The 25,245-nt window shown below is 40.6% G+C and overlaps 1 protein-coding gene and 1 long non-coding RNA gene across 4 annotated transcripts; one reads left to right on the top strand and one right to left on the bottom strand.

The window, feature by feature from the left end:
• Window positions 1-798: 798 nt before the first annotated feature.
• On the bottom strand, window positions 799-10,932 carry RGS18 (regulator of G protein signaling 18). Of its 3 annotated transcripts, XM_065842444.2 has the most exons (6): window positions 10,592-10,932; window positions 9,806-9,907; window positions 8,189-8,278; window positions 6,421-6,482; window positions 5,196-5,362; window positions 799-2,825 (listed from the first exon to the last, which is right to left on the bottom strand). In XM_065842444.2, exons 1-6 carry the CDS (start codon window positions 10,708-10,710, stop codon window positions 2,571-2,573), a joined length of 795 nt encoding a protein of 264 aa, XP_065698516.2. In that variant the 5' UTR covers window positions 10,711-10,932; the 3' UTR covers window positions 799-2,570. The 3 variants fall into 3 exon arrangements, with proteins under 3 accessions (XP_065698516.2, XP_065698517.2, XP_065698518.2); XM_065842445.2 differs by lacking the exon at window positions 8,189-8,278 and having other exon boundaries at window positions 6,421-6,485; window positions 10,592-10,931; XM_065842446.2 differs by lacking the exon at window positions 8,189-8,278 and having other exon boundaries at window positions 10,592-10,930.
• A 284-nt stretch (window positions 10,933-11,216) lies between these two features.
• Window positions 11,217-25,052, top strand: LOC139828291 (uncharacterized). Its single transcript, XR_011739743.1, has 4 exons — window positions 11,217-11,334; window positions 11,823-11,906; window positions 16,099-16,257; window positions 24,895-25,052. It is a non-coding gene; the product is annotated as an uncharacterized lncRNA (long non-coding RNA).
• The last annotated feature ends 193 nt before the right edge of the window (window positions 25,053-25,245 follow it).

Raw genomic sequence — 25,245 nt, 5'->3', positions numbered from 1 at the left:
ATTCAGCTATGGTTCGTAATTATCTTTGAAAAACATGCATTCATAAATAGCTACCAGGAGTATCTTGTTTGTTTTCATTATGAAACTCCTCAGAGGGACTAGCACTGTCAGTGCTACAGACTGGTTTTGAGGAAGGCCTCCCTGGAGATAAGCAAAATTTTCCATGTGTCTGTGAAATGAAACAAAGGGCGCCTGCTGACTTATATTTATCATTGCAGACACTTTTGACTAATGGCTTTTTTTGGTGAAGAAGAAAAAGTCTTACTCAAGATACTATATTTGTCATTTGTTTGGATTTTGGAACAGTATGAAATATACACATTTTTTCATTTATTTCATCCATGACAAGAGTGAAAGTGCAGATTCTCAGCTGGTATGAAGGAAAATAATCACACCGGGGTGAATCTAGCTGCAGATATGTAGGTTTTACGCCTGCATTGCAACAGACCCACTGTTAATGCTCAAGTTCTCGAATCCGTTGTCTTTCTCTAACAAAGCTGGTGATACAAAACATAGGAACATGCATATTTTAAATATCTGAGAACTCTGGCATCCAGACATCGTTGGTGGTATTAGAGATTCTTTAATCAGAAACAGGATTGCTTCTGGCAGAAATTATTCATGTTTAATGGAGTAGCAGTCAAAGAACACGGGTAAATAATCTGTCCAGAAAAATACACTTACTTAAGCCATGAAATTTGGTTAGAAAGTTGCCTTTCACTGCATTCACTCATTCATGTGACATCTGTGACAATGACAACATGAGCATAAACAGTTTTTTAAAAAATGGAGGCTGACAAGCTTCAAAACTGTGTTTTAATATGGCTAAAGATGACCGAAATGCAGTATCAACCTTACTAAAATCGTTTTATTTATATCCAAATCACTGTGCCCAGGTTCTGACCACTTTTACGCTTAGAAACAGTACGTGCCAAGAGTTTTGGGTCCAGGGGAAGGGAATGGAATAAACTAGCGAGGATCATACCAGACTCACAATGACAAGTGTGTTTCCTGTCTGTTCCACAGGTAGAGTTTGGGGATGGTTCCCAGGCCATGGTGCTCAGCAGCATTCTCTGGTGAGTTCTGATCTCTGAGGTTCCTTTGCGGTGATTGATGTGGCGATGACTGTGGCTAAAGTTGAGTTTTATGTGAACTGAAGCCTTCATGTTTTGCTCATCGATGTGCTAGTTACAAAGTGAACCCTGAAAACTTTTTATGTAGATCACCTCAGATATATTGAAAGTTAGGAAAGCAGGCACAGAAACCCTCAGATTTGCGTTGGATCAGTAATGAGCATGAAGTCCCATCCTTGGGAACTGCACCTCTTCACTTTGACCACTTACTACTGAAAAGGGAGAAAGCTTAAATTACATGCAAAGCGACTGAATATACAAGTCATAGTTACGACTAAATCCTGCAGTCACTTGCTAAACTGAACGAATGCTTAAGATTTTAAGAATCGCCCCGTGCTTCAAGATATGTCTACATCAATTCTGAAAGAGCAGGGCAGGATAACTGCATGTACTCACTATGAAAAGGATACATGTGACTTTAACAGTAAAGAAATAAAAGGAGAGATTTCTTCTTCCTCCTCTGTAACTACAGAGAGTATATTAGTGATCAGTAGAACTGAAGGTTATTCTACCTGAGTCCAAGAGCTGTTAATTTTCAGATTCTTTTCCAAAATAAAAGACAGAAAAAACCTAGAACAAAGTTTAGTAACGAAGTTGGTATACCATGAATACTTAGAAGTGAAAATATTTGTATGTATATATATATATATATATATATATAAATAAACGACCTGATATTTAATGACACAGATTGTGTTAAAATAACATTCTCGGCCCTTTGCTGCCGCTCATTTGTTTGCAAAAAAAATAGAATACAAGTATTTGATGGCAAAGCTAACCTATTCAGCATAAGTTAAATACAGAAAACAGACACATATAATAAGTACAAAATGTGCCCCAAAAAATTAAATAGGTATTCTTATGTTCTTCTTAAGATACGTAAAAGCTAAATTCAAATTATGGCTATAGTTAAAATCCATGTAACATTATACCTAGTAATGTTCCCATTTGTTTTGTAGCAGGAGAAAATACCACAAATACTCTGTGTTTAGTGTAGGAAGTATTGCAGAAACATAAATATGTGCGAAGGCCAGGTATATGAATTCTAACTGTGATGAAACTCTGTGCTAAATAATACAGTCTCAGTATACACAGTGGATAATATAAAGAGGTATCTTGTACAACATTTTTATGCCAGAAACCCTAATTTTTTTCCTGCAAATATGATTACAGCTCTTTCTTGAGTTTAAAAAAAAAAAAAAATATATATATATATATATATATATATACCATATGAGAACTTTATACGAGACATCTTGTAAATATGTTGCTTGCTTGTCTACAATAAAAGAAATTAATCACTGGCTACAGAACTCTGACCTGGTATAAGTGCATGTGACTTTGTTTTCCACCCATTTATACCCGCTAAGGACTTGGCTTTTAAAACACATATGATTTGCTCTAGTAGCTAGAATTTATGAGGGCTGAGTCTGTCTGTCACCAAATGATGAAGTCTGGTCGCACACCCTGGAAATCATTGACAGTAAAAGACCGCGATCGTCTCCTAAGGGTTGGACGACTGGGATTTCTCCCCTTAACCAAATTTAAATAAAGATCAGATCTTAGGAAGCGTGGGTAGCTGTCTTGTTCCATCAGCCTGTAGACTGTGTTTTGTGCAGCATCAAAGGTGGTGATGACGGGCTGTTCAATATTCTGACTTGTGACTTCTTTGGTTTGAAAGTCCAAATTCACCTGGAGAATAGGGAAAAGTGTATTCTTTAACACACATTTATGGATTCCGCGTGTTATTATCCACAGCAATAATACTGTGCTTTGATTAAAGTCTTTTCTGATAAGAGGACCTTGCATCTCCAATACAATGGGATATTAGTACCACAGAATTAGTTTGTATGTTCATGTCCAGTAATGCCTGTCATAAAGTCTTGATGATGTGTCACTGGTACAATGGAAAAGTGGTAAAATAGAAGATAAAGTCTGACATTTGACTAAAAGTAACTTTCTAATAGTGATCTTGGAATAGCTGCAGCTGTCAGGCTTTGCAACACCAGACTAATACTGAACTCCCTCTGTTCTCATTTAGGATTCAGGCAGGACTTTGTCTCATTAGAATATGTTAGTGAATACTTAACATTTCTGATTTCCATTTAGAGTTTTGGTAATAGGAAGGTGAGAAAACTTTAATAAGTAAAATATTTAAAAAAAAAAAAAAAAGGTAATGTGTTTCTGGAGGCTTTAGATAGGAAAAAGCATATCAAAATTATCATGTATTCCATGCATTCATTCTGGGAAGATTTAATTAGTATGAGAATTTTATTAAAATGTCTGGCACTGAGTTAAGCATGCTGTTCTGAATAATAGAATATATTTTTAAAATTGTTTATCCAGCCAAAAAGTGACTTCTATAAATGCTGTGTTTCCCTCACTGAGATACACCTGTCATTTCTATAAAGCTGATTAGAACAAATAGTTTAGATCTAAGAACTGAAGAACAATTAATTATGACCAAATGGTCCAGTCATCAAGCCTAAGATTTTATGATCCTATCAAACTGTATGCTCAGAAAGTTGTGTGCAAAAGAGCTCTGCTGGACAAGAAGTTAATCAGAGAGGACGCAAGTTCCAGAGCTGTGTGGTCTGGAATGAGGTGCTGTTGGCAGGTGTCAGTGACTCAGGTGACCCCAAGGAAAGAAGTCTCACCAAAGCCAACTGCTGAAGGTGAACCCCAGCACCCACACTACATGCACCAAATTGAAAGTATGACAGATAAATTGTTACGTTACTGTTAGTCCAAAGTAGAACATCCACACCCTGTCCCCTCCCTCGCTTTCCTACTGCTCACCTTTTCACTTACATAAATCTCGTAAGCATTGACAGACTCAGTGCTTGATACCCTCCCATAACTACTCAATAAATTGACTGTTTGGCAATGACAGGCTCTACCTTTAACAATTCAGTGGGTTTCTTTTTGTGTAAGGTCCAGCCCAAAGACATGCAGCAGGGGAAGACATAAAAAGAGACACAAGTCTTTGAAAGTGGGCATTTCCTAGGAAAAGCAATCTGAATCTTAAATGTAATCTATGGGTATTACAGGTGGAAATCGCACCATTTTGCAATCCTTCTCTTAAAATGAGAATTACATCCTTTTCATCCTTGTTACAGGCAAGGAGCAGTTAGTGTTTAACTTTTGCTATTCTGACTAATAATAATAATAAAATACAGTGGAAAAGGAGCTTTGGCAAGTGACGTTTGCTCAAATTTGATAGAATTACAGGAAATTGTAAGTCCAAAAGACCTACTGAAGAGACAGTTTTTTATTTCAGTTAGAGTTCCATTTCCTGACCTGTTCATCTCCTCCCTAGAGCAGGAAAATAGTCCTTTTGCTTGCACTATTATGGTAATATAAAAAGGCTTTAGTGTTGGTGAGGATTGACATATCAACATATTTTTGTGTATGTGTTGGCAGTAAAATACACAAAAATATGCAATTATAGCAAGGGGGAAGTGGGTCAATCAAGAAAAGTCCATACTTAAAACAAAATTATTATTTTAAAGGACATGTTTAATGGTTTCTTCCAGTCTCTTTCAGTCTTCTAGCTGATTTAAAACAAAGGCTTCTATATCTGAGGTATGTAATAATTTCATAGATAATTACTGGTCTAAGAGAAGGAGAAAATAAGCCTTTTGTTCTGTTTAAATAGAGACATGTTACTTTTTCACAAATGCTAGCCGTTATGTCTCATGGCAGCTTTAACATTTAACATCACCATTTTTCCTTAAATATACCCTGTATGTTTATGTATCTATGTTGGCTTTATAGTCCCTTAGGAATCTCTGATTCCTATGATATAACATTTATACTCATGTTCTATACTTAGAAGAGGGTACAGTATCAAAAGTGGTGTGGAGGACAGTAAGAATAATCTAGGCAGTTGCTTCCAAATTTCCTTCCAGAGCTTTGGCATTTAAGATACAGCCTTCTTACGTCAGTGACTACACGATTAGCTGTTTACCCCTGCTTCTGGGCATGTGCTTCTTAAAAGCAGGTTTAAGCAGCAGCAGTTGTGTCAAATACTGTGTACAGTGAAGAACATTTTTACTGTACCTCTTTTGGAGCATCCTTCTGTATGAATGTTTCATAAATGGTCTTAGCTTTTGGCAAAAGTTCATGTGCAGTTTTGCTTTTCTTGTAATCCTCGCAAGCTATCCAGAACTCGATGTTCTCCTCACTGAACTCAGTTTTCAGAAACTTCGTAAAGGCGTCCAATCCAGCTACAGAAGGGAATGTTAAATTGTATTAAAAAATATATCCTTATCAGGCAGTTACTCTTACACACTCTGCAAAGCAACAAAAGAGGTTCTGCTCTCTTTGAATTACATCACATTATATATAATTATTTTGAAATAGAAAAGGTTTTAAAATAAGTGCAGTTCTGTCATTATGATCCTGAATGCTGTAACTCCCATTACAGAATACTCAGCATCTGTAAAAACCCACTATCAAAATCTTGTGAATTTAGAAACAGAAGCAATCAAAACATGTGGACGTCTGTGGAAGTGACGAACTTTATCGAGGCTGAAATAAATTTAGGTTCACCAAACCACAGTTTGAATCTTTGCTCATACTGTTCTCCAGTAGCAATTTAAAATGAATGGCTTTTAGCATTGTTACAATTTGCTTTATCCTATTGTTATTATGCTGAAGATATTTTCTTTCCCAAGCATGCATAATCTGTGTGGAAGTAATGCGATTGTATTGATGTCAACTGTTCAAGGAACAGATATGAAAAGCACATCGTGTCCAGCACTGTAGCTGGATCATATGTGTGTCCCTTCACAATAGAAGGAGGGATGTATGTGCATTTGACAATTATGTAAGCAACAGGCCCTTTCAAGTGAAGGACAGCTTTGATCTTATCACTCTTTTAGAAACAAACTGTATCAGAAGAGACAGAGTCTGTTCTGAAGTACACAGAACATTTTCATTTATAAGATTTGGTCTTGCAGTCAGGAATATTTGAGCAATATTCAGAGGAAATTCTGCTGTTTATTGAAGGAACTTCTTGCTGTCTGTTATATTTCTTTGTTCAAGAATATATGAAACTTGAAAGCTATTTTCAACTATTTTTGGTAGTTGACAGCATGCTGTAGCCTGAGTACATGAGGAGAGCAGAACACATGCTGCTATAAATGACCCATCATACTTAGTTTAGGTAACTGCCAGGTCTATATAAGAGCACAACTGGATTTTATAATTTTCCATAATTTCCATAATTTTTCATCAATTTTCCACCTTAACAGTCTGCATGGAAAGGAAAAAAACTACTAACCTTTCTCAGAAAGCAGTTTGTCAAAAGATTCTCCCCATTTCACTGCTTCTCCAGGAGACACACTGCTTAAACAGAAAGTGGTTTTGTAGAATTGTACATATTGTGTATTTATGAAGCTGTTGTAAAATGTTATCTGTGTTACCATTAATGCTCAGAACTGTTCCACAAAGCCTTTGATTAGATCACATTACTAAAGGAGCTCATTCTCGTAGGGACTTCAGAAACATTTGGTTTAATTTTTTTTTCCTGACATTTTTCTTGCAGACTTGTACATTTTTTGCCATTTAAAAATAAACAAACAAACAAAAAGTCGTGCTACTAATCTTTAAGGGACTTGAGATAGATCAGTATGATAAAACTCATAAGGGAAACCAGATCAGTCACTTACTTAAACTTCAAAAATACTCTTGCAGAGATGTGGTTTTCAATGCTCTCGGTCTGAGGCTGCATTATCACAGTCTATTTTTAATGAAATACGGGAAATTCTATAGCCTGAAGACAATGTTGTAGCAATATGGTTTAGGTGATAGTCTTATAGGGTAATATCACCCGTAGCCTGGTTTGTTTACCACAAGCATATTTCAAATGTCATGTTATTCTGAGACACTGTGCTCCATTTGTACAACTCCACATATTCTTTGTCAAATATGTCAAATTGCACATATTTTACTTTGTTTTCAAATATTCTGCCCTAGAGAACAATGTCGAAAGGAAAAAAGAACATCCTACTTTTTTCACACAAATACAATTTTGGAGAAATATTTTTTGGTTTTGTATAGGTTAATCCTGAATGCACACCTGGACAGTACTTGGATTTTTTTAGTGGACTAGAACTGGAGTAAGCTTGGAGAGGTATTGTACCATGCTAGGACTTAAGTTCCAAGGCTGAAGGTGAAATCTATTTTTAACGTGTGCTTTATGAGTACTAATATTTAGAATCATTTTCATTTGAGGGCAATGCACAGTACGCTGAAAGTATCAATAAGCAACTTGTCCAGAGTTAGTTGGTTAGAACAACTTCTTATGGACTGAACAATTTTTCAGTATGGCTCCCATTTCTGCACAGAGGCTTGCTGTTCTATTGCCCAGTTCACATGGTATGGCTTCTCTTAGCAAAATCTGTAGGCACATGAAGTTCAGATGAAAGGAAATTCCAATTGCTTTGGGAAGGAATTTAAGCCAGTAATGATCTTGGTTTTGCACAAAACTTAAAGAACGATTATTTTTTGTAATAGGTGTCACATGTCTCCTAGCTGAAGTCATTGCTTAGAGGAATGAAATTCTTAACTAGGGAGAGACAAACAGTTCTTGAGAGGTACAAAAGCTGGAGAACTGAAATTCAAGAAATGAATGTAGGCCAGTAAAATAGGGGGATTCTGAACCTGAGGAAAATGAGACCTCACTCCCTTACACAATTTTTTGAGTTATGAGAAGTACAAAAAAGTGCAGTTCTCTGAACTGTGTGCCCTTGTAAGTCTTAGAACAGTGGGTTCCTATAGCTACAGAAATTAACTTGGTCACAGTGAAAGAGAAACCCTGGTGGCTTTACACAACACACACAGTCCACAATTGCACAGAATGCTGGAGAGGTTCTTTGCTGGGTTTGGAAACTCCTAGTGTGAATTTCTGATTTTCCTTCAAAAACTACATCAAGCCAGTAGCTTCACAGATTCCCGAGACCTGGGTGCAGCAATGAGTTGCTGCAATAATAGACAGAAAACAAGATTTATTCAGCTTTGCCACTTTCTAAAGGTGAGAAGAAACTCACGTATGTAACAGGTCATAGGCATTTCCACTATCACCACACTGTCCATCTGCATTGTTTGGTTCAGTTCTGTTTCTATTTATGTTAATATCTCTGTGAAGAATGGAAACCATAAAAACTAAGTAAATTGCTGAAATTCTAAATCCCAAACTATTATTTCACTTTATTATTTGAAAAAGGTAATTTGCCTTTTTTCCATTTTCTTTTCCACTGAAAATAATCTTCATCTCTCTCTATGTATATAAACTATATATATAATAATAGAGAAGAACAGTACTTTGTATGAAATACCCAAGGGTAATCAGGGTAATACTGTCTGCATACAGGTGAAATGGAGGCTGTGCTTTCTCTGTTCAGATCATAGCGTGGTTTTACACTTTGACAACCGAGACACAGAAAAATGATGTTCTAAGCATTGTTTTACCTTTTGTTCATCATTGCAAGGACTGGTATTTCTGAATGAATGTAAAACCATTGAATTAAGACTACTGCCAGCAGCAAAACAAGAAAGAAAGAAAGAAAAGTCATGAAACCACCTATGAGTGTGGAGTGAAAAGTCTTCCAGATCATGAATACATCATTCTGTTATTTGGATGGATGTGATATTTGGACATGTGAGCAACAAACATTACCTAATTTTCCAGATGCACAGGTGCAAGTGTTTAGATATCCATTTCTCAGCAACTTTTTAATGGGCTCTAGAAACAGAGTTTGGGTCTTTGTGCAACTTCTACCATGTGTTCACAATTATTATATAGTAAGGGGTTGTAGAAGCAGTTCTGGTCACAGCAGGCCTCTTGGTCCCAAAGATGGTAACTGCTTAAACAAGGTTCATCAAGCTTAAGAGGACAAAAGAGCATGGAAAACACTGAAGTGTTCTGAAGTGATGGAAAGAAAGGCGCAGCAAATCTTTTCAGCCATGGAGTTGCAGTACTTCATGCGTTCCTTCTTTTCCGTCACGACCTACAAACTGCAATTCTTAATGTATCAGTGAGATCCTGGTACCCCACTGAAGTCAGGAACTAAGCTCTTAGTAAAGTCAACAAAACTAAGATTTAACCTGGCATTTTCATGAGAAATAGTATAACAGGGACAATATTACAACAGTGTTTAAACATCAGTATCTGAATTTTGAAGACAAGGGTGTTCAAACAATTACTGTAATTATTGAGGAACTATGCATTCATTATTTGACTTGCATCTGGCGTTTGTACATCACTGAATTATTTGGAAAACCTGCTTTCCAAGGAGCTGTGTGATTTCCTCAGAAGCAGTAATTTGTCACCTGCATTTCTGATTTGATGCTTGCTCAATATAGTCAGTGAACTAATAAAAATACCGTTGCCATGAGTGAAGTTTTAAATGTCTCTGCAAGCGTATGGGGAATAGTCCATGCTTCATTGTGTGAGAACACTATTGGTGAGTTACCTCGATGCATATCAGTCAATTCTATAGTGTTTGTATGCTTGGGTTTGATTGTTAGCTTTTAAATTAAATAGATCTTGAAAGCGTTATTCTCTGCCACATCTGAATGCACGCACACAAATGCAGGAAATGTTCTGAGTCACACAGGCACTTCCTGAAAGGAATCCCCATGACTCCGTCTTTTACAATGCTTACCTTGCTGCTTTTGTCAAGTTTCCAGGTTTACCAGGATGATCACCTTCATGGAATTCAGATTTCTGCAGGAGAAGGCTCAGCCTGTTTCTCTTCTGCTTAGCTCTGCAACAGAATTAGGGCAGCTTTAAGAGCAACCTTGTTGGAAGTTGTGGGTTTGGTTTTTTCCCAAACACTTCCTTTGACTAATATCTCTGCTTCTGCATCATAGATCCCCCTATGTTCACTTACAGTAATGCTGATGCCACTTCTCCTGCATTTATTAGTCATATTAATGATTATTTTCTTTATAGCTTAGCACGAATTTACATAGGAAGTGCTGGCAAAGAGAAAAAGAAATATTTTCATTTTCAGTATCTTTTTCAGTTGCTTTAAAGATAAAGGGGTGAAATTTCACATTAGAGAACATAAACAGTTGGCTCAGATTCTTTTACTTTTAATGTTCCGCAAAGAAAAAGGAAGTATTGCTTCCTGTCTTTTGAAATTTTTAAAAAGAAACTTTCTCAGATCATATTCAGGCTTTAAAGAAGCCTTTCCCAGAACTTCTTGAAACCTCCCTTTCCTATTTTCTTAGTCTATTATTTGATTTGGGGTTTTGTTCTTTAAAAATATTTCTGTGATGAATTAATATTTTATTTATACAATTCCCAGGCTTGTAGTTCAAGAGTTTTCATATATATCAGTCAAAAATAAAATGATACATCCCCTAAATTCATACCCACAAACTATGTTAAAAGATTTCTCTATGTAAACAGCACACTCCGAGTGTCAGCATGACCTTAAACTTACCCAGGCTTGCCTGATTTATGTGGCTCTTCTTTAATTGCAGGTTTCATGATTTTGTAATAGGCTTTATCCTTTGAAGCAGAAATGTTTAGTTGGGGGAATAAGAGAAGTGGGTTCTCCATCTTCCTCTAAAAAAGCTTCCCGGTTTCAGAAAAAATGTTTCTCTTATTTCCTGGCAGCAGCTGGTGTTGGTGATGTGCTCAGGAGAGCTCTCGCATGCTGTGTTGGGCTGGCTGGTCCCCACTTGGCCACGGAGCAGTCTCCAGAGCAGGTGGTGAGAAGAAGGAGGTTCTCCACCTTCAGTGCCGCCGCAGCTGCACATACCCGGTACTTGAAGTCAAGTTCTGGTTTTACAGTCGTCATTTGGGGAAGTGAGATTGCAACTTTGCAAAATGGCCGTTGGCTTACATGGCTGTCGGCAGAGAACGACTTTGAGTTTCTTCTTGTGGAACTTGATATTTTACTAGAATTAGGATAATGCCATCATTTTCCTCCAAACACCTGTGAGAAGTGTATATAGTTTGCATAAAATGAACTCAAATGGGAATAATTTTGTATAAAATAATACACAACATTATCTTAAGCTCTTAAAAGAATGTTTAACTGACATCAAAGTGCCCTCTACAGCCTCAGATGCCATAAACTGGACACAATATCAGTTCTACCTACAGAATGCTAACTTGAAACTCAGTGTTCTCAAGGTCTCCTGCAAGAGCCACATGAAGCTGTGGTTAATCACGTATTTTGTAAGTGCAGATTTTAATTTTTGCACCATTTTTCAGAAATTATGAGCACCTCCTTCTAATTTCAAGTTTTTCCACTTAAGGCTCCTCCTTTAGATTTTATATTTGTGGGTTTTGTTTTCATTTACAGTGTCCAACCAGGATAAGAAGTTCTTAATTCATCACAAAAATTTGTGAGGGTTTTTTTAAAATTATTTTTTATTTTGACAGTAAATAACCCAAAATTTCTCATTTCAGTTTGCATAGTGTAAAAATGCAAGCTGATCAGCACAAGTTACCTCCTCACGTACAAGCTTGATGTCAATTAAGTTTCTCGTTCTTAAGTAGAATTTGTGTTGGAGATGTCATAGGAACAATACATCTACTAAAGGAACCTCTTCAGTGTTAGGTGAATGATGGGCTGGAAAAGATTAAAATTATGCATTAGTTAATTGATTAAGAATGAAATAGACCTCCTTTTTTAATGCTAATGCCTCATTTTGATTATTCAGGTACGACCTAAGCCTTGGGGAAAATATGTGACCTCATCACACTCCAACAGTTTTGTCCTGATCTGTGCAATTACTGCAACACAGGTAAGTTCTGGTGAAAGTCCCACGATGGCCTTTTCCTTGTGGCTTGTGGAGCTGAGGAGGATGTGAGGTACTAAGGTTCAAAGAACTAAAAACAAAACAAAACCAAAAACAAACAAAAAACCCCACCACACCAAAAACCTCTGCTGGGACTCCAAATTCCTGAACTATAACAAAAAAGATGTTATTTGTTGTGATTATTTTTTAAGAGATAAAAAATGAAAGAAAACTCCCATGTATTACATCTATGATGCAGATTTTAAAATCAGACTGAATGGGAAATGTTTAATGCAAATCTGCCTTTTATGACCCAAGGACCTTAAAGAAGCAGGGTTATGGTTTCAAACTGCATTTTCACTTTCAGAGTAGGCTTATAAATTACATCCTGCTTATGGTAAGCTGCCCTTAACCATAGCTGCCTCAATAATATATTCTGTCTTTTACCAATAAGTTAATAAATACAGAATTCATAATTTCATGTTACTTTTCTGCAGTGTTAGTCATGTGATTTTTTTTTTCGCATATTGTGTGTATATAATACTGTGTTCATCTGCCATAGTTTGGTCACCTGGTGATTTTGGTTCCCAGAAAATGTGGTTAATTGTAGTCTTAGTAATTCATATAAGCTGATTTAAGAAATATTTGTAGCACGAAACATAACTCAGAAGTGAATTATAGTGGCCTTGCCACTACATCACGTAACTTAGAGATGGGTATGACCCATTGTGTGATCTCTTTCAGCAGCCACTAGCAATGGGCTCTCCCCAGTGTACGCCTGAATGGCTTGTCCAGTCCACTTTTAAATGACTCTAAAGCAACAGGTGTTATGTCTTAGGTGCTTGAAGTATTACTGTAACTATGCTGTGACAGTAATATCATTCCTGAATGCACTGATCTTCTGTGCAGCTCCTGAGAACTCATTTGGAATTTTTTTTTGGGGGAGGAGGGAAGGCCAGCCAGCCACAGTCCAGGAGGTTCCTCCAGTGCATTGATGATAACTTCCTCATGCAGATGGTGGAGGAGCCGACCAGGAGAGGTGCACTGCTGGATCTCATCCTCACTAACAAAGAGGGTCTGGTCGAAGCAGTAAAGGTTGAGGGCTGCCTGGGTTGCAGTGACCACGAGGTGGTGGAGTTCAGCATCTCGTGTGGCAGGAACAGAATAGCAAGTAGAATTGCAACCCTGGACTTTGGCAGGGCTAATTTCGGCGTTTTCAAGCAATTGCTGGGGGAAATCCCATGGGCAAGACTGCTTGAAGGAAAAGGGGCCCAAGAGAGCTGGATTGCATTCAGAGATTGCTTCTTCCATGCTCAGGATCAGAGCATCCCCACATGTAGGAAGTCGAGGAAGGGAGCCAGAAGGCCTGCGTGGTTGAATAGGGATCTGTTGGGTATGCTCAAGCAGAAGAGGCGAGTTTACAGGTCATGGAAGCAGGGACTGGCCACTTGGGAGGAATATAAGGCTGCTGTTAGAGGATGCAGGAAGGCAGCTAGGGTAGCCAAGGCCTCCTTAGAATTACAGCTGGCGAGAGGGGTCAAGGACAGCAAGAAGAACTTTTTCAAATACATAGCAGATAAAACTAATACCAGAGGCAATGTAGGCCCACTGATGAATGAGGTGGGTGCCCTGGTGGCAGAAGACACAGAGAAGGCAGAATTGCTGAATGCCGCCTTTGTCTCTGTCTACTCCGCTGGAGGCTGTCCTGGGGAACCCTGTACCCCTGAGACCCCGGATGAAGCCAGGTTAATGGAGGAGTTTGCTTTAGTCGATGAGCATTGGGTTAGGGAACAATTAAGTAGTCTGGACGTCCATAAATCCATGGGTCCAGATGGGATGCACCCGCGGGTGCTGAGGGAGCTGGCTGAGGTCATTGCTGGACCGCTATCCATCATTTTTGCCAAGTCTTGGGAAACGGGAGAGGTGCCCGAGGATTGGAGGAAAGCAAATGTCACTCCAGTCTTTAAAAAGGGCAAGAAGGAGGACCCGGGTAATTATAGACCGGTCAGCCTCACCTCTGTCCCTGGGAAAGTAATGGAACAGCTTATCCTTGGTGTCATCTCAAGGCACATCAGGGATAAGAGGGTCATTAGGGGCAGTCAGCATGGCTTTACCAAGGGTAAGTCATGCTTGACCAACCTCATAGCCTTTTATGAGAATGTAACAAGGTGGATGGATGATGGCAGAGCGGTGGATGTGGTCTACCTTGACTTCAGCAAAGCCTTTGACACAGTCCCTCACAGCATCCTCACAGCTAAATTGAGGAGGTGTGGTCTAGACAATAGAGTAGTGAGGCGGGTTGCAAACTGGCTTAAAGAGAGAAGCCAGAGAGTGGTGGTCAATGGTGCGGAGTCCAGTTGGAGGCCAGTATCTAGTGGAGTGCCTCAGTGGTCAGTACTGGGGCCAATATTATTCAATATATTCATTAATGATTTAGACGAGGGAATTGAGTGTACTATCAGCAAGTTTGCTGATGACACTAAGCTGGGAGGAGTGGCTGACACGCCAGAAGGCTGTGCTGCCATCCAGCGGGACCTGGACAGGCTGGAGAGTTGGGCGGGCGATAACCTGATGGAATTTAACAAGGGAAAGTGTAGAGTCCTGCATCTGAGCAGGAACAACCCCAGGTTCCAGTATAGGTTGGGGAATGACCTATTAGAGAGCAGTGCAGGGGAAAGGGACCTGGGGGTCCTGGTGGACAGCAGGATGACCATGAGCCAGCACTGTGCCCTTGTGGCCAGGAAGGCTAATGGCACCCTTGGGTGTATTACAAGGGGGGTGGTCAGTAGATCGAGAGGTCCTCCTTCCCCTCTACTCCGCCCTGGTGAGACCCCATCTGGAATATTGTGTCCAGTTCTGGGCCCCTCAGTTCAAGAAGGACAGGGAACTGCTGGAGAGGGTCCAGCGTAGGGCAACAAAGACGATTAAGGGAGTGGAGCACCTCCCTTATGAAGAAAGGCTGAGGGAGCTGAGTCTCTTTAGTTTGGAGAAGAGGAGACTGAGGGGTGACCTTATTAATGTTTATAAATATATAAAGGGTGAGTGCCATGAGGATGGAGTCAGGCTCTTCTCAGTGGCAAACAATGATAGGACAAGGGGCAATGGGATCAAGCTGGAACACAAGAGGTTCCACTTAAATTTGAGAAAGAACTTCTTCTCAGTGAGGGTAACAGAGCACTGGAACAGGCTACCCAGGGAGGTTGTGGAGTCTCCTTCCCTGGAGACATTCAAAGCCCGCCTGGACACATTCCTGTGCGACCTCACCTAGGCATTCCTGCTCCAGCAGGGGGATTGGACTAGATGATCTTTTGAGGTCCCTTCCAATCCCAAACATACTGTGATACTGTGATACTGTGAATAGGGAAGGAAGGGAATAATTACAAACAATTTTTTTTTTTTCCCCCATTAATAGAAAGCTAATCTTAAATCCAGACCCTGAAGTAGCCAAATTGTATGAAGGTCAGTCTGTGTTTTGTCAGGAGTGGTGCTGGTGCTAATAAGTATTTCTGTTTTGCACTGCAGGCTACAGTAGTTATAGCAACAGTATTAATGACCCTATAAATGCTTCTGGGCTGTTTTGTATACTACACAGTGACGATATAGGAAAATGACTAAGTTATTTTAAGCCAGAAAAAGCAGACCCAGAGACCCAGACTGTTATGTTGATGACACGACTAGAGACCAAGAAAGCTCTAAAGAAATTTGGGATGAGATCCGAATGTCCTGATTCCCAACCATTTCTCAACTACTGAAATGTGTTCGCAAATCTTTTGGGAAGGAGGCTAGGGACTTTGAAGCCCTCAAATCAAGATAATCTCTGCAAAGTGAGAGCAATATTGACTTAGTGATCTATTACTTGTAGCAAAGAATAAATACATTTTTCAAGAGCTTTCATAGTTAGATGAATAGAATATGTCTTTTCAGAATGATCTTTATGTGACGAAGAAAGCAAAATTGAATAGATCATAAAGTGCAGGAAGTTCTCTGAGGTGATGTCCTGATCTCTTTGGGCTTATTCCTCAGGTGTCTGCACTGGCTTCTGTTAGTGTTTGATAAGGTCCTCTCACAGGTGATGGTAAAGTCGTGCTGGACTTGTGTAGACCCAACAGCTGCCCTCTGTGCAAGAAATAGAGACTGATACTATTAGCAATAATGACATTGTATTATACACTGAATGTGCTATATTTCTTTTTTAAAGGTGAGCACTGAAAAATTCAGATGTTGTATTCAGCTGAATACAAGTGAAGCCCTGGTGGAGCAGTTCAGCTCAGCACAGAGAACTAGAACACAGTGAGAAGTTCTCCTGTGTTAGAAATCCCTCCACAACTTCCTTCAAACTGTTTTTGCTACTTGCCAGGTAAGCGTAAACTTTGCCTCCTGTTGTGTCCATGCTCATATTCTAGCACTGACTGGGCTTCTCCACAACTGAGTTCTGCCATTGTTCTTATTCAAATCCAGTTTTACCAGTATAGCTTTTGTGAGGTTGTTTTGGTTTCTGCTGAGGCAACATTCATATTTGTGGGAGGGAAAAAAAAAAAACAACACAGTCCCTTTACTGTTCTGTGAAGAATAAGCATGGAAGGAAGCTTCAGTGAAGAGCAGGGGCTGAAAAGATATATTTCCATAGTTCTTAGAGCTGAAAATTAAAATTACATGTTCTGAATGAATTTGGTTTTAAGAAATCTGCTGCTCTTCAGTAACCCCTTAACAATTTATCACTTAATATTTTTTATTCGTCATTGGGAACCATAATTGGACTTACAATTTTATAGCAATGTGACTAAAAGAGTTGTTTTGTTCATCTTAAGGTTAAACAAAACAAACATTTTTGCTTCATGAAACAATACTAAAAGGAAAATACTTTTACCATAAATCTTAAGTAGAGGAGCTTGCAGTCTGCTAAATCAGTGGAATTCTTCAGTGGTGCACTTAAGAGATTCTTACTAGTGGAGGAACTTGGCATGTGGGATATTTTGGAGTTAGTGGAAGAGAAACATTATAACACCTACACACAGTCCACATTATAAAACCTCCTTTTTCTTGCTGATGTTTAAAAGGAAGGAAGCAAAATTGCATTTCTTCAGATATGGATCACTGACAACAGGAACATAATGCTTTGCATTCAGGGTCTGTAGGTCTCGAAAGAGTTTTGTAAGGCATCTGTGATGAAAACTGAATCTTGGCTCAGGCTTGGAAATCTCTGTAGTTTCTGCAGAACTTCTGCTGTGGAAAATGTTTACATCTGTGCTAAACTAAATACATTTATTTTGTCTTTTGAAAAGGTCAAAATAAGAAAGTGAGTCTGCAAAGTTCTCAGCTGTGTTCACTTCCTGCCTGCCCCGGGGTTCTATGGCCGGCATCTCTGATTAGTGCTATTTACATATTACATACGTCACTGCCGCAATTAATCTACAGGAAGCGGGTTTCTCAGTTGAACCACGTAGTGTTTACAATTGGCTCTCCACATGGGCGTAGCAATGACATCACTGCTCATTAGAAAATTGTGTTTTAATGACCAGCTTCCGGAAGCACTCACCTAGGACACTCACACGTATTTTAAATTGTGGGTTTTTTTAGTGTGGTATTTACAGGAAATGTTGAAGGCAGGAATGTTCTCTAAATCTTCCCCAAAATATCCTACTGGAGTTGTGCACTGTATGTATATCTGTGTTACAGAAACCTGGAGAGCTTCCTCACATGACAACCTGCTTTTTTTCTAGGAGAAAGATTTTATCAATCCATGCTAACAGTGCAAGCCACAACAAGTATCAGGCTGAGTGTTTCCTGGTCCTCCTGTGAAAGGTGTGGGAGAAGAGCATGGCGAGACTATCACTTTAGTCACACAAGAGGGCCTGGTTTAAATCAGAACTGAGTCCACTATAACTGAACTATGGTGTGGTTTAAACCAAACCATCGTGTTGGATGTCAGGCACATCCTCACTCTGCTTTTCCAGTCAGGTGATTCTGGAATTCTGACTGCTGCAGCATGGGTTGAGCAGTTGTTGTCAAACCTCACAAATGAAGAACTAAGGAGGCTATTAGGAGCGTTTCACGTTAGAAAGGCAGCTCTGGAGGGAACAGGGCTACCCCAGGGCTGGGAGAGCACTCCAAACAGGTTTTGAAGGTCACATCTAGGTATTTAGGAAGAACTGAGGCAGGACCTAAGAGCTTAGGCACACTTGATGGCTGCAGTATTGCATCTTGTGCTCCCTCAGGATAATATGGTACTGATACAAATACACCTAATTCTGCTTATTTATAGCACAGCTAAGATTTCTACAATAATGATTTCTTTAACTTGTATGTCATTATGTTTTATTCGTTGTTACTTCTTCCTGAAGGTACATTGTTCTGATGTCCTGATTTAGGTGATATAAATGGTCCTAGGATTTGCAAAGTAGTATGGTGGATTGCTCATCAGAGCAGTAAAAAAATAGGTACCAAAAACCTGAAAAATTAGTATCTCAGTCCTCACTAAATATATAAATATATATCTATATGAATATCTAAATATTTTAAATTATCTTTTAAGGCAAGTCAAATTTGAATGAGTACAGAATCTTCAGAAGGACTAAGAAATTTTCCAGGAAGGCTCAGCTAGTTTTTGAGGATTGAGAAAAGCTATATTCTAAAATATAAGTTGGGGCGGTTTTATTTCTTAGATGATGAAAGTTTTGCAGTAGTACTTTCCCTTTTCTCCTCCTGGTTTGTTATAAATCATCTCTTCTGAGGAGGTGAGCATGAAGGTAGGGACACTTACTGTCACTGTTCACCAGCCAGTCATAGTCTCTCCTCTTCTTAGCTAATACCAGAATTTTCAACAAAAGTCTTCAGCTAACAAGCATAAGGATAACACTGGCTTTCCCAAACCTGCCATCCAATTTCCTCTTAAAATTTGCAAGAATCCTCAAGAAAAGCTTGCTGGTTACTTAGTGCAGCAACATGCAGAGGGCAGTGTGTCTTCATAAGCCTTCAGAGGAGTTTCCAACTTAGTAAACGTAAAGCTCCACTCTAGTGAGGTACTTATGCATATGTTAAGATTTCTTACATGACTGAAATTAATCTGATGAATTCGCTGTGTTGGATTGGAGACTGTGTGATCTGGCTGAGATCTGAGATATTTTGGGATGCAGGAGATGTGAGCAGCAACATAAGAATTGAACCTCCTTTTCACCCTGGACTCTAGTCCGCAGTACAGATTTTATAGATTCCTCACGGTCACCCTTGCTGTCATGTTTGTGACCAAAGCCCTTGCCATGCAGGCACTATCAATTTCTCAAATTTTTCTGGCTCTTAGCCTGGTCATGACATGCTTCATTACTACATTTTTTATTTTACACAGGCCTTAACTTTTGCAAATATTGACTTTGGCAACCTCTGGTTTTCACACCAGCACCTAAACCTCATTCCCATCAGGTCCAATCTGCTGCTCCTGTCTTTCTTGTCTCAGTTTCTCTGTCGCAGCTAGAATAACTAGAATCACAAAAATAAGTTTTGCAAAGCTTGCCAAAAGTACTTCCTCGAAACAGAGGAAGTGTGATATTTGCACTGTCGGTATGCACACCAGGAAGCAAGCTATTTTAGTCTCTCTGTTGAGTAAAAACAGGTGATGATTTATCAGGTTACATTGTCAATTTGATAAACATAATAATTTTTATATTGCTGTGGTCACCAAATCTAATACAAATGTTTGATTTCATCTGTTGCCAATCAAGCTAGGTTGTCTGAGGACAGAAACTGTTGGTCTGAAATGTGTCCTTGTGGCATGTATGAAATAATTTCCATTCCAATTTTCAGTGACCGTGAGTCATTGTTTGTAATTCCTAGGGAAGGTCTGCAGGCTGCGTTACTTGATCCACAAGCACTTTTCAAATCCTGACTTTAGAGACTGTCTCTGAGGCTAAGAAAGACTGGGTTTTTTTTCCCAGAATACTCTCTAAGTTTAGAATCCTTGCTTCCTGATGACCCAGTCCTGGCAGTGTTGATGTGTCTTCCCCAGAGGACGGAAGGTGAGAATGGCCATGTGTGTGTCCAGGTGTTCCAGAGCCAAAATAAGGCACCTCAGCTGATGGGTTGACAGTGCAATGGCCACAGCTGTCCCGGTGCTCCCTCTGTTGGAAAAATTCTGACATGTCTTTTCTCCTTTCCTTCAAAAAAGGGGACATGAACAGCACTGGGTTTCCTGCAGTGAGCAAGTGATGGAGAGCCCCATTCCATCAGTTGTTGCTGCTCATAAACAGTTACCCTGGTTTGGGCTAGCTGTGGCCAAGGACAGACAAACTTGGCTCCCTGGCCCGGCTTATCCTACTCCTTTTTTATCTCCTTTTCTTTATCACACTGTATCTTTTTTTCTGGAGGTAATTAAGTCACATGCTGTCCTGTTTAGGTGTTGCCCAAGGCTTAGGGGTACGACAGCTGAATGTCCCACATGGGTGCACAGGCCCCGGGTTGACTGTTGTTTTTGGGTTCAAGTTAGAGCTTGCAGTCCATGTTCCCTGAGGATCTACCTTGTGAGCTATAGGAGAGCTCATACATGAGCCAGGCCTTTCAGGCACCTCCAGTTCTGTGATCTGGTTCACACCAGTTCACCCTAAACAGGTGCCAGTATGTGACTCTGCAAACTCAGGCCATCAACTGTTTGTTTGAAGATTATCTGTATCAGAGAACCCTTCTGTCCCTGCTGAGAATGACCAGGATATTCTTTCTACCTGCTCAGTCTGTGCATTTTCGCTTCTGATGGATCTCTGCTTTGTAGAGCTGGGTGATCGCACAGCAGTTTCCTGGTCATCCTCTTCCAATGACAGCCCTGTCAGTAAGAAATCCCTGTTTGTGACAAGGGCATGCACTTTGTTTATGTTTGTTTCTGCTACCTTTTTGCAGGGCTGTGCAGACGTGGCAAAAGACACAAGTGCTCCCTTGATGTTTGCACCTGGGGTCATTAGTTACTGAGTGCGTGCAGGAAGCTGCATAATCTCAGTTGTAAAAAACAGGTGGAGTGTGAGTTGAAGTTCTTTTCTGGCTGCAGAAGAATAATTTGTTGCTGCTTTGCCTCTGTACTCGCTATGCTGTATTCATTTAGCCAGAGTGACTGTGATGGTTATCTGAGCGGAGCTGAAAACAGGGAACCCCAGCAAGCCCTTGGGGCAGATCCAGAGCAGACACTTCAAAGTAAAACCCCAGTCTTGACCCCATAACGTGAAGAAAAGCCTCCTGTGTACAGGTGAGCCTCTCTGAAGTGTCAGGCTCCTGTGAAACGTGCTTTTCAGGTGGCTTCTTTATCTGCACTTTCTGTTTGTCGTCACTTGAAAGCAGTTAAGCTTGTGTTAGGTCTTCCTCTAGTTAAGCATGATTTAATCAAATTTTAGCATAATAGCTATAAAATTATATTAAATTCAGTACAAACAAGAAAAAACTCATGACTTTGGAGCTGGCTATGCTCAGACTGTACCAGGGAAGCTGTAGTTTGTTAATCACCATCTTTCTGGGTGGGAGATGCTTCCCCTTTGCTTGAATGCCACTTGCTTTAGCAGACCAGCTGGTGCACCCTAAGATCACAAGTGCTAGAGAGGTGAGACTGCCCTATGGTATTTCTTGACTCAGTCTAGCCTATGCAGGACTCAAACTCTTGGACAGAAGTTGCAGGTCAACAGTGTTAGTCACATGAAAAAAATGGTTGTCCAGTGACCAATGTTCAGCCCTCAGTGTTTAATTGCAGCTAAATATCACAGTGATAACAGCAGGCTGAGTAAGTCCAGCCAAAGTTAGTTTTTTGAAGAGGATGGAGATTTCTTATGTCTCGGCCCCACTAGGAGTAACTCAGTGGCTTTGTATGGACACTGTGTTGGGCATATGTGGAAACACAAGAAATGAGTACTGGAGCTCCCAAGATGGAAGGATGCAGGGCTAAAGAGAGAAGGCCAAAGTGTGTGTAGGGCAGTGAGCCTTCAAATCACAAGTGTGTGATGAAAACCAACCTGAATAAAAGTGATGCTCAGTGGTGTCTATCTGCCCCACGACAGGCACCCAGCAGACTCTTGCCTCCTTGCTGTCCTTCTGTCAGCAGTGATAGTCCCTGTGCCATGACATCTCCTTCCTTAGGAGACCTTGGAATTTTTCTCCTGAAATTTTCCTCTCACTGCATTAGCTGTGAGCTTTGGGAATGGTGGTGTGGGTGATGGATGCACACAGCTCCTGTCCCTGGCTTTAATGATCAACATTGTGAAAAAGTGTAAGGTGAAGTGGTCCCGCATCATCTGAACTGACACTGAAAGAACGAGCAATAGGGCTGTGGCCTTGTAAAGCTCTGAGTAGGCTAATTAGCCAGGGTGATGGCATGGCCAATTGCACAAGGTTGAGTGTGGTTTTAGTACAGCTCTTTTGCTGGTATGTGCAGGAAGGAAGCATTCTTGATAGAAGTTAAGCTACTTCTAGGTCCTCCCTAACATGCCTAGTTGAGACTTCCTTTTGGTGGGACCAGATGCCACCTGATCCATAGAAAGGACACAAGATGTCAAAGCTGTCCTTGCTTTGTGGGAGTGTTGGACCAGATCGGTTCTGCCTCTTTTCCAGCCTCAGTTTCTCTGTGATTCTGAATTCATCAAAGGACTCAAGAGGCACAAACAAGACATCAAATTGTCCCCAACAAACTAGAAAATTGTAGAGTAACAAACAGCACAACTACTAATGATCTTTGGCTCAATACAGCATAGCAACTGAGGAAGTTGTACCTTGGACTCCCAACCAGTTGGCTCTGGGACACACATTACAGGAGCTGCAGGTCCCTGGTACAAGGCGGAATGTACGTGGCTCTGCCTGGATCAGATCCTACAGCTGCTGCTACTGTGTCTGAGTAATCAGCAGAGACGCGTGTTTCAGGGAGCAGCTGTTGAACAGACATCATGGAGGGTCATTTAGCTAAAATTAAAGCAGAATCAAAATATACAGTGTTTGCCAAAGCAGATGTTTTGCTGCCGGCAGAGCTGTGCCGTGCACACCAGCAGTGGGCACTCCAAGTCTATTATAGTGTCCACCCAGTGTCCAACCTGCATGGAGAGTGAGAGGCTGGAGAGGTGTCCCCAGTTGTCAGGGGAAGGCAGAAGTTCTGCCTTGTGTTAGAAGCCAGATTTCCTCTTGGTCTTAGCACTGCCCTGCAAACTAGCACCCGAGTAGAGTCTGCAGGTCATATAGGAGCTGGGAAGAAGGTTCAATGTAAGGAAAAAGGTAAAGGAGCTTTGATTTATTTTCTGAGACAGATGAGACAATTTTTTCCCTCCGTGTCACAGTCCTGGGCTGTTGTATTTTTCATGCTTCATTACAAGTGTTTGTAATTATATGAGCGGCTTCAGAAGCCAATTAAGCCTTCATTTGGCGGCTGCTCTGGATGCTGGAAGCCCTCCATTAGCCTGGGCTTCTGCCAGAGAAAAACACTACACTGTCTTTAACAACTACACCAGCTCCTATCTGCTTAATGTTGATTTTCCTATTAAGTTCAGCTAATACTTTTCTAATTGTGTGAGCTCGGCCAGAAGCCAGGCTGGGTGACTTTTGTCAGTTGCTGCCTAGCCTGAGTCAGGGATGAGCAAAACCGTCAAAAACACTTTACTGTGCACACATTCAGTTGCATCTAAACAGCATCTGTTCTACCCAAAACTGAGTTGGGTTTTTATTTGTGCCCTCCATGTTGCTTCCCAAAGCAAGCAACCCCGAGTCAGGAGATGTGAATGCTAGAGAGCATACTTACCAGAGCACTGGAGGATGCCATGGAAATCAAAAGCCAGCCCATATCTCTGACAGCAGGCCACCAGAACGCACTGATAGCCACAGGACCACCTATGGTCACTGCATATGCTTGGACTCTGTAGATCTCCAGGTCTTATCCTGCAGACCTATTGGAGCATTTTGTTTTCAAGAATCTGTTCCTCTACTAAGACAGGATAAAGAAAATGAGAAAGACTGCTAAAAATTTAGGTGTTTAAGATAGGAAATAAAGTCTGGTAGGAAAATTCATTATTTTCTTGAGCATAAAAAAAAAAAAAAAAAAAAAGGGCCATATGATAGTTTCAAAACGTAATAGATCTTGGAATTCCTGGCAGTGAAATTTGCCTCCCGCTTAAGGTGTTTGGTACACAGAGAGGAAAGTTTAGAGAGCTTGAAATTAGCTGCAGCAGAGCACTAGACATCCAAACAAGTCATTATTGTAGATGGTTTCCTGGTAGCATAAAGAAGCAAGAGGGAGCCAGGGCTATTTCAGAGCAAAGTTGAAAACACTAATTGACTTTTACTTACTGGGAAAGAAGATGTAGCATGACAAATGGCTTTGTGGTTCAAATCATTAGAGACTGAGGAGAGAGCTACTGGCTACTGGGATTCTACTGGGCAGAAATGGCCGTGTTGGCATTGCTGTGAGCAATATGCACAATGTGGTTGTACAGCACAGGGAGAGTCAGGAGGACCATGACTGACATGGTGTGACCAGACAGAAAGCGAGGCGGTGGAGGGACGAGGCTAGAAACCTTCCTCTGGGCTGAGCAGTGCTGCACAGCTTTTCCTGGGGAGGTCAGAGATGGCTCTGCCCATCTGAACAGGCTGAGAGGGCAGACATGCTCTCCAAGCCTTGAGGGTGCTAATAATCTTTAGTTACCCCAGCCATGCTCACCTGGGCTCACACACTATGCTTATGAACCAGGAGCTCTATTTAAACTCAGGCCTTGGGCCCCAGTCCTCTCCTGAGCTATGTTGTTGGTGGTTCTGTCTCTAACCACATCTCCTGCTGCTCCTGATATAGGGCTCCCTAAATGTCCCCTGTCTTGATCCATCCCAGGGCTGTGGATGGACCATTAGTTGGTCCCGGTGCAGCCTGTCCTACTCAGGTGCTGTGGGACAGTGCTCAACAGTGCGGACACAGCCTGTGCTGGCATCATATTCAGCTCCTGGCTTGTCCCCCTTTATGGAGCATCTCTGTTCCTGCTGTTTACTAACACAGTGTGTTTTGCAGTGTGTCCTCCTGAGAAAATGACTGGATGTCTGATGAGCAGCGGAGCGGTCACCAGACAAGCCTTAGTAGGAAGGAGCTGCTCTTCTACCTTGTGGCCTGTCTTCTGGAGGAGAGATGCCTTCTAGCTACAGCAGTCAAACACATTTATTTGTTGAAATAATAAGGTGTGAGTCCAGTCTTCCCTATTTCATATCATATGCATCAGGGTTTGTTCTAGCCACTGGAAGAAGTGAGCTCAGAAATAATCCAAGGGTCAGTTCTCCAACATTAGACTGAAATAGTCTTTATTTACTTTTACAAACTTGTCCAAGGCTCCAGGCAGTTTAATGTTATGTATCCTTCAGTAAACAC

The sequence above is a fragment of the Patagioenas fasciata genome, chromosome 6 (genome assembly GCF_037038585.1).
Source record: "Patagioenas fasciata isolate bPatFas1 chromosome 6, bPatFas1.hap1, whole genome shotgun sequence".
Lineage (NCBI taxonomy): Eukaryota > Metazoa > Chordata > Aves > Columbiformes > Columbidae > Patagioenas > Patagioenas fasciata.
Note: the sequence above shows the minus strand (reverse complement) of the source record. Positions and strands in the feature narration are given on the sequence as shown.